At 43.5% G+C, this 9566-nt stretch overlaps 1 protein-coding gene across 2 annotated transcripts in view; it reads right to left on the bottom strand.

Annotated features, from left to right (window-relative positions):
- LOC115149549 (netrin receptor DCC-like) overlaps nucleotides 1-6738 on the bottom strand; it is a 499682-nt gene extending 492944 nt beyond the window's left edge. For both annotated transcript variants that reach the window (XM_029692499.1, XM_029692500.1), the window contains exon 1: nucleotides 6398-6738. In XM_029692499.1, coding sequence (XP_029548359.1) covers nucleotides 6398-6485 — 88 coding nt within the window. In that variant the 5' untranslated portion in view covers nucleotides 6486-6738. The remainder of the gene's footprint in view (nucleotides 1-6397) is intronic.
- Nucleotides 6739-9566: the final 2828 nt, after the last annotated feature.

The raw sequence follows: 9566 nt of genomic DNA, 5'->3' as shown, positions 1-9566 counted from the left end.
TTACACAACTAACGAGGATATCTTCACTCTCTAATACACAACTAACGAGGATATCTTCACTCTAAGCTTACACAACTACGAGATATCTTCACTCTCTAGATTACACAACTAACGAGGATATCTTCACTCTCTAGATTACACAACTAACGAGGATATCTTCACTCTCTAGATTACACAACTAACGAGGATATCTTCACTCTCTAGATTACACAACTAACGAGGATATCTTCACTCTCTAGACTACACAACTAACAAGGATATCTTCACTCTCTAGATTACACAACTAACGAGGATATCTTCACTCTCTAGATTACACAACTAACGAGGATATCTTCACTCTCTAGACTACACAACTAACGAGGATATCTTCACTCTCTAGATTACACAACTAACGAGGATATCTTCACTCTCTAGATTACACAACTAACGAGGATATCTTCACTCTCTAGATTACACAACTAACGAGGATATATCACTCTCCTGCACACACAGTCAATTGTTGTATTGTGGTGTTGTGGTATTGTGGTATTGTACTATTGTGGTATTGTACTATTGTGGTATTGTAATATTGTGGTATTGTAATATTGTGGTATTGTGGTATTGTAATATTGTGGTATTGTGATATTGTGGTATTGTAGTATTGTAATAATATGGTATTGTGGTACTGTGGTATTGTAATATTGTGGTATTTTGTTATTTGTGTATAAATCCCAGGAAAAGTAGCTGCTGCCTTGGCAGGAACTAATGGGGATTCATAATAAACCCCAGGAAGAATAGCTGCTGCCTTGGCAGGAACTAATGGGGACCCATAATAAACCCCAGGAAGAGTAGCTGCTGCCTTCGCAGGAACTAATGGGGATCCATAATAAACACCAGGAAGAATAGCTGCTGCCTTGGCAGGAACTATTGGGGATCCATAATAAACCCCAGGAAGAGTAGCTGCTGCCTTGGCAGGAACTAATGGGGATCCATAATAAACTCCAGGAAGAGTAGCTGCTGCCTTGACAGGAACTAATGGGGATCCATAATAAACCCCAGGAAGAGTAGCTGCTGCCTTGGCAGGAACTAATGGGGATCCATAATAAACCCCAGGAAGAGTAGCTGCTGCCTTGGCAGGAACTAATGGGGATCCATAATAAACACCAGGAAGAGTAGCTGCTGCCTTGGCAGGAACTAATGGGGATCCATAATAAACCCCAGGAAGAGTAGCTGCTGCCTTGGCAGGAACTAATGGGGATCCATAATAAACCCCAGGAAAAGTAGCTGCTGCATTGGCAACAGGAACTAATGGGGATCCATAATAAACCCCAGGAAGAGTAGCTGCTGCCTTGGCAGGAACTATTGGGGATCCATAATAAACCCCAGGAAGAGTAGCTGCTGCCTTGACAGGAACTAATGGGGATCCATAATAAACCCCCAGAACTAGTAGATGCTGCCTTGGCAGGAACTAATGGGGATCCATAATAAACCCCAGGAAGAGTAGCCGCTGCCTTGGCAGGAACTAATGGGGATCCATAATAAACACCAGGAAGAGTAGCTGCTGCCTTGGCAGGAACTAATGGGGATCCATAATAAACCCCAGGAAGAGTAGCTGCTGCCTTGACAGGAACTAATGGGGATCCATAATAAACCCCCAGAACTAGTAGATGCTGCCTTGGCAGGAACTAATGGGGATCCATAATAAACCCCAGGAAGAGTAGCCGCTGCCTTGGCAGGAACTAATGGGGATCCATAATAAACCTCAGGAAGAGTAGCTGCTGCCTTGGCAGGAACTAATGGGGATCCATAATAAACCCCAGGAAAAGTAGCTGCTGCATTGGCAACAGGAACTAATGGGGATCCATAATAAACCCCAGGAAGAGTAGCTGCTGCCTTGGCAGGAACTAATGGGGATCTGTAATATATACTAAATACACAGACAGTCTGCGTGATTCTGTTATTATGCTCAGTAAAGGGACTCCTAAGTGGTCCATCCCAATCCTGTCCTTGACCTATGAACCATCAGCAGCCATATTTTTCAGACTTCTAAATGGTAAAGATATCGTAATAAACCGCATAGTGTACTGCAAACACCAGAGCATGAGGACTACTGAATGTGGCATAGGGAGACACTGTCATTCGGTCATTGTAAAGCCCTGAGATTTACTGTGAGTTCATGACCTGACTACTCATGACACTTGATTAAGAGTGGCATTCAGAGAGAGGGATTTAAACACTGGTCTAGACTGATATCAGCTGCATTCAGAGAGAGGGATTTAAACACTGATGTCAGCTGCATTCAGAGAGAGGGCTTTATACACTGATGTCAACTGCATTCAGAGAGAGGGATTTAAACACTGATGTCAGCTGCATTCAGAGAGAGGGATTTAAACACTGATGTCAACTGCATTCAGAGAGAGGGATTTAAACACTGATGTCAGCTGCATTCAGAGAGAGGGATTTATACACTGATATCAGCTGCATTCAGAGAGAGATATTTTAACACCGATATCAGCTGCATTCAGAGAGAGATATTTTAACACTGCTCTACACTGATGTAATCTGCTTTACCAGCACATAACACTTTGGTTTGTTTGAATTATTTGACATTGAATTCAAATATAAAGGGTAACCAAAAATACAAACCAGAAATTATTGCAATACTTATGTGGAGACGGCCTACATAATTTTACTGTGAGTGGTCATTCACCTCTAACGGTATTGGTATCAGACATTATGATTAACCTACAAATCACACCCTGCAGGGACAATTTTAAACACCCTCTCACACTGTCTCATACACACCCTCTCTAACACACCCTCTCTAACAAACCCTATTTGAAACACCCTCTCTAACACACCCTCTCTAACACACCCTCTCTAACACACCCTCTCTGACACACCCTCTAACACACCCCTCTGACACACCCTATTTGAAACACCCTCTCTAACACACCCTCTCTGACACACCCTCTCTGACACACCCTCTCTAACACACCCTCTCTAACACACCCTCTCTAACACACCCTATTTGAAACACCCTCTCTAACACACCCTCTCTGACACACCCTCTCTAACACACCCTCTCTAACACACCCTATTTGAAACACCCTCTCTAACACACCCTCTCTAACACACCCTCTCTCACTGTGTCTCAATTGTCTAGGAGGTACCCACCAGTCCCCAGATTACCAGTCTCTACAGTACTAGTCTAGGAGGTACCCACCAGTCACCCAGATTACCAGTCTCTACAGTACTAGTCTAGGAGGGACCCACCAGTCCCCAGATTACCAGTCTCTACAGTACTAGTCTAGGAGGTACCCACCAGTCCCCAGATTACCAGTCTCTACAGTACTAGTCTAGGAGGTACCCGCCAGTCCCCAGATTACCAGTCTCTACAGTACTAGTCTAGGAGGTACCCGCCAGTCCCCAGATTACCAGTCTCTACAGTACTAGTCTAGGAGGTACCCGCCAGTCCCCAGATTACCAGTCTCTACAGTACTAGTCTAGGAGGTACCCACCAGTCCCCAGATTACCAGTCTCTACAGTACTAGTCTAGGAGGTACCCGCCAGTCCCCAGATTACCAGTCTCTACAGTACTAGTCTAGGAGGTACCCACCAGTCCCCAGATTACCAGTCTCTACAGTACTAGTCTAGGAGGTACCCGCCAGTCCCCAGATTACCAGTCTCTACAGTACTAGTCTAGGAGGTACCCGCCAGTCCCCAGATTACCAGTCTCTACAGTACTAGTCTAGGAGGTACCCCCCAGTCCCCAGATTACCAGTCTCTACAGTACTAGTCTAGGAGGTACCCGCCAGTCCCCAGATTACCAGTCTCTACAGTACTAGTCTAGGAGGTACCCCCGCCAGTCCCCCCAAGGGATTACCAGTCCCAGATACATCTACAGTACTAGTCTAGGAGGTACCCGCCAGTCCCCAGATTACCAGTCTCTACAGTACTAGTCTAGGAGGTACCCGCCAGTCCCCAGATTACCAGTCTCTACAGTACTAGTCTAGGAGGTACCCGCCAGTCCCCAGATTACCAGTCTCTACAGTACTAGTCTAGGAGGTACCCGCCAGTCCCCAGATTACCAGTCTCTACAGTACTAGTCTAGGAGGTACCCGCCAGTCCCCAGATTACCAGTCTCTACAGTACTAGTCTAGGAGGTACCCGCCAGTCCCCAGATTACCAGTCTCTACAGTACTAGTCTAGGAGGTACCCGCCAGTCCCCAGATTACCAGTCTCTACAGTACTAGTCTAGGAGGTACCCCGCCAGTCCCCAGATTACCAGTCTCTACAGTACTAGTCTAGGAGGTACCCACCAGTCCCCAGATTACCAGTCTCTACAGTACTAGTCTAGGAGGTACCCACCAGTCCCCAGATTACCAGTCTCTACAGTACTAGTCTAGGAGGGACCCACCAGTCCCCAGATTACCAGTCTCTACAGTACTAGTCTAGGAGGTAGTGCTGAGCGATCAACCAACAATTTGGTTATTTTTCTTTTTTTAAACAACTAATTGACCAAAATCTGTTAAATTATTTGAATTATATTTTGTCAAAAAATGTCCCTTTGATCTAAGTGTGCACATTGTTCTGTTTCTCTATAGATTAATCAGATCAAGCCAGAACTGTGCGATGTAGCAGGGAGTTGTAGTTTCTCTATAGATTAATCAGATCAAGCCAGAACTGTGCGATGTAGCAGTGAGTTGTAGTTTCTCTATAGATTAATCAGATCAAACCAGAACTGTGCGATGTAGCAGGGAGTTGTAGTTTCTCTATAGATTAATCAGATCAAACCAGAACTGTGCGATGTAGCAGGGAGATGTAGTTTCCAACAGGCAACTATTCTACATAGTTTACTGCAGAAAAAAAAGTGTCAATCAACGACAATGGCCATATTCCATTGTGTACCTACTTGTCCCAGTCCGTGTTTCTTTTACACCTGCTACATAAAAGAGACAGAAGAATGCAGGACCAAGAGGGGATGGAAAACAGTTTCTTCGCAAGGTATCTCTACTTAAAAATACATGATCTAAATCAGGGGTTTCCAGTCCAGGGGAACCCCCCCCACACCCCCCCCCCCCCCCATACAACCCAGCGCTACACAGCTGATTCAAATAACCGACTCATCATCAAGCTTTGATTATTTGAATCAGCTGTGTGGTGTGGCTAGGGCAAAAAACAAAACATGCAAGGGGGAGGGGGGGGGGGGGGGGGGCAGGACCTGGGGGCAGGACCGAGTTTGGGGAACCATGATCTAAGTGATTGATCGTCGTTATTCAGATCAATCAATAAATGATGCCTTTACTTTGAATAGATCTTTAGAGATGAGATGATGGACTTTGTAATGAAATAAATTAAGTCATCAAACAAAACAAATGTAATATACACAACAATTGAAATATTTTATTCGAGTAAAGTGAATAAACTGATGGTTAAATAAGTGATAATACAGTAATGGGGCCACCATCATGGGGACTTGTATTCATTGTTTTATGCTACGTTGTCACAGCATTCAACGCACATAATGCATAGTGCGTGTAATGTTTTTTAAAAAACGAAAGAAGAATTGAACCGAAACACAACAGACCTCATAAAAGCACTAATGCTCAATACTACTATGACGGACCCACCTGCTAGTCCTTGACCTGGGAATAACGCTGTACTAGTGTATAATGACGAGGTAGGACTATGGATGTGTTTTGTGTCTGGGTGGGGATGAGGGTGGGGGGGTAGGATAAAGGCTATGCCACTAGTTGAGTACTATAGAGACTATATAGGCAGTAGACCAGCCTAGATCAGCTTGATTAAATGTGGTTTGATTTACATAGTCATTCTACTAGGTTCAAGCAGGTTGACCTATTGACACAAATACACTGTATTCCCTCAATGAACATCAATTTAAAAGGTTCTATAGTTACTATAACACATTGTATAGTGAATTCTAAATATAGAGGTTCAGAGATATTATTCTACCTACACACACACAGAGCGAGAGAGAGAGAGAGAGAGAAAGAATAGATTCGGTCAGGTGCAAATTGCCAATTCAGAGTTATTTCATTATAGCCAATCAGCAAATCAACAGGGTTGTAAAATAATACAGCGAGAAGAAATTAGGCTACGTGAAACACGTAGACTAAGATATGCAGGAACATTTTAAAACAGGTTGAAAAAGGTAGCAACATTTTTATAAAACCGAGTAAAAGTCAAGCGTAAAGCTGTTGGCTTCTCTGCAAACAGTACCAAGACCAATACGCATCCAATGGAAGTCTACCTCCAGCAATAGCCTACAGCCGATGTGTCAACGAAATACATTTGTATGCAACACACAACACAGCTTCTCTCTTTTTTTTTGTGCGCATACACACCCGCATAGTTGACATGTTTCGACATTGAAATATGTTTTATTCAGACTTACTATATGATGTTGAATCGCCGGCGAGATAGCATAACCAGACAAATACCGAAAGTATTTTCAGGCAAATACATCCAAATGATCCGTCCATGATTGCACTTCACCGCTGAGCGACACTAGTCCCACTATCACACAACAATTCTTCTCTAAAAACCACACAACGCACGGATCAGTTCGTTAACGTGGAGCGTATGGAACTGGTTGCTCCCAACAACAACAAAAAAATATCCTAATACAATAGCAACAAAAAGCAGGTACAGCGGTGATAAGTTTCCAAGTTATGAAGCAACAACTAAAACCGTTAGTTCTCCATCTTTTTCTGCGCAAAGGCTCCAAGCGTAACGCGGTAGAAATCCCCAAGACTTGGGAAAGGACATGCAGCCTCTGTATACTCGTAACGGGAGCTGTCCAGCGGTTCACTGTGGGAGACCAGTGAGAGAGAGGAGATGGGTACGCGAATTCATTGATCTAACGGTGTTGGAGGTAAAGAGTGGAGTGGGATAAAACTCCACTGGAACGGACTGGAGCGTTTGCAGGATCGATGGAACTATGGAACAACGTGGTGTTCTAGCTGGGATTCCAGGCTTTTTGAGGGGAATGAGAGAGCTCGCCTGCCATCTCTGGTCAAATTAAGAACTATAAATACGATTAATCTCCACTCTCCAGAGTCATGAGGTCATGCCACCTACACTGTGTGGTGGAACAGATCAAATTATTCAACTTTATTCTGGAAGTCAGGATTCTACATTTTTTACCAATGATAAAGAGTGACAGAGAGGAAGTATTGACTCATAAGAAAGTAATACATATTACGGGAATAATTGTGAATGTAAACTATTCAGATTTATGCACAATTGTCCAACAAATCTAGGAAATTATTTATAGCTAAAATAGTATACAGCTTGAAAACATGACACGGGAAATCAATGTGAAGATTTGTGTCCGACTGTTGTTTTAGCCTAGTGGGTTAATGTTGTCTTAAGACAGGAGGAATAGTCCTACCTGGGTTTAATAATCTACCAGGTCAGAGGAATAGTCTACCTGGGTTTAATAACCTACCAGGTCAGAGGAATAGTCCTACCTGGGTTTAATAACCTACCAGGTCAGAGGAATAGTCCTACCTGGGTTTAATAACCTACCAGGTCAGAGGAATAGTCCTACCTGGGTTTAATAACCTACCAGGTCAGAGGAATAGTCCTACCTGGGTTTAATAACCTACCAGGTCAGAGGAATAGTCCTACCTGGGTTTAATAACCTACCAGGTCAGAGGAATAGTCCTACCTGGGTTTAATAACCTCCCAGGTCAGAGGAATAGTCCTACCTGGGTTTAATAACCTCCCAGGTCAGAGTACAGGACTCAGATCCCACAGATGATGTTCATCAAGGCCAGGTTCTGGGGTTGATGTGGAGAGGAAGAGGTGGAGAAGGAGGAGGAATAGGGTGAGGAGGTGGAGAAGGATGAGGAAGATGATGATGAAGAGGACGAGGAGGTGATGTAGAAGGATGAGGAAGATGACGAGGAGGTGGTGGAGAAGGATGAGGAAGAGGATGAGGAGGTGGAGAAGGATGAGGAAGATGATGATGAAGAGGACGAGGAGGTGGTGGAGAAGGATGAGGAAGAGGATGAGGAGGTGGAGAAGGATGAGGAAGATGATGATGAAGAGGACGAGGAGGTGGTGGAGAAGGATGACGAAGAGGACGAGGATGAGGAAGAAGAGGTCACAGGGGAGGAAGTGAATCAGAAGTGCTTTGGTGAACTACAGAAGCGTGATGATAACCTTATCCGTCACCTTAAAACTAAACTTATCGCTGTAGCATCTCCAAGCAACAACTTGAAAAACGACTATAGCTAAGCAAAAAAATGAAGACAGCAACATGTTGGGGCTAGGGGGCAGTATTGAGAATTTTGGAAAAAATATGTGCCCATTTTTAACTGCCTCCTACACCAACTCAGAAGCTAGAATATGCATATTATTGTTCAGGTTTGGATAGAAAACACCCTAAAGTTTCTAAAACTGTTTGAATGGTGTCTGTGAGTATAACAGAACTCCTATGGCAGGCAAAAATCTGAGAAGGTTTCATGCAGGAAGTGGCCTGTCTGACAAGGAGTCGTTCTTCTTGCCTCTGTTTATTGAAGAGTAAGGATCTTAGCTGTAACGTGACAATTCCTAGGGCTCCAATAGGCTCTCAGAACCCGGGAAAAACCTGAACGATGACGAGGCAGCCTCAGGCTGAAACACATTATCTCCTTTGCCAAGTGTCGCATCAGGGGACCATTGAATTAGGCGCGTGCGCGATTCGCCCCCGTGGAGTATTTTCATTCGGCTGTTTAGCTCATTGCAGATTGCCGGTCGGAATAGTATCGCTTTTCTACAAGATAAATTGCATAAAAATTGATTTTAAACAGCGGTTGACATGCTTCGAAGTACGGTAATGGAATATTTAGAATTTTTTTGTCACGTTCTGCGCCATGCTCGTGACCGTGATTTAGCATTCTGATAGTGTCTAGAACGCACGAACAAAACGTCGCTGATGGAACATAACGATGGATTATTTGGGACCAAACCTACATTTGTTATTGAAGTAGAAGTCCTGGGAGTGCATTCTGACGAAGAACAGGAAAGGTAAGACCATTTTTCTTATAGGAAATGTGATTTTGGTGAAGGCTAAACTTGCCGGGTGTCTAAATAGCTAGCCCGTGATGGCTGGGCTATGTACTTAGAATATTGCAAAATGTGCTTCATCCGAAAAGCTATTTTAAAATCGGACATATCGAGTGCATAGAGGAGTAATGTATCTATAATTCTTAAAATAATTGTTATGCTTTTTGTGAACGTTTATCGTGAGTAATTTAGCAAATTGTTAGTAAATTCCCCGGAAGTTTGCGGGGGGTATGCTTTTTCTGAACGTCACATGCTAATGTAAAAAGCTGTTTTTTGATATAAACATGAACTTGATCGAACAGACATGCATGTATTGTATAACATAATGTCCTAGGTGTGTCATCTGATGAAGATCATAAAAGGTTAGTGCTGCATTTAGCTGTGGTTTGGGTTTTTGTGACATTATATGCTAGCTTGAAAAATGGGTGTCTGATTATTTCTGGCTGGGCACTCTCCTGACATAATCTAATGTTTTGCTTTCGTTGTAAAGCCTTTTTGAAATCGGACAG

Source organism: Salmo trutta, chromosome 15 (genome assembly GCF_901001165.1).
Source record: "Salmo trutta chromosome 15, fSalTru1.1, whole genome shotgun sequence".
Lineage (NCBI taxonomy): Eukaryota > Metazoa > Chordata > Actinopteri > Salmoniformes > Salmonidae > Salmo > Salmo trutta.
The sequence above is the reverse complement of the archived record's forward strand: the minus strand, read 5'-3'. Positions and strand labels throughout refer to the sequence as shown.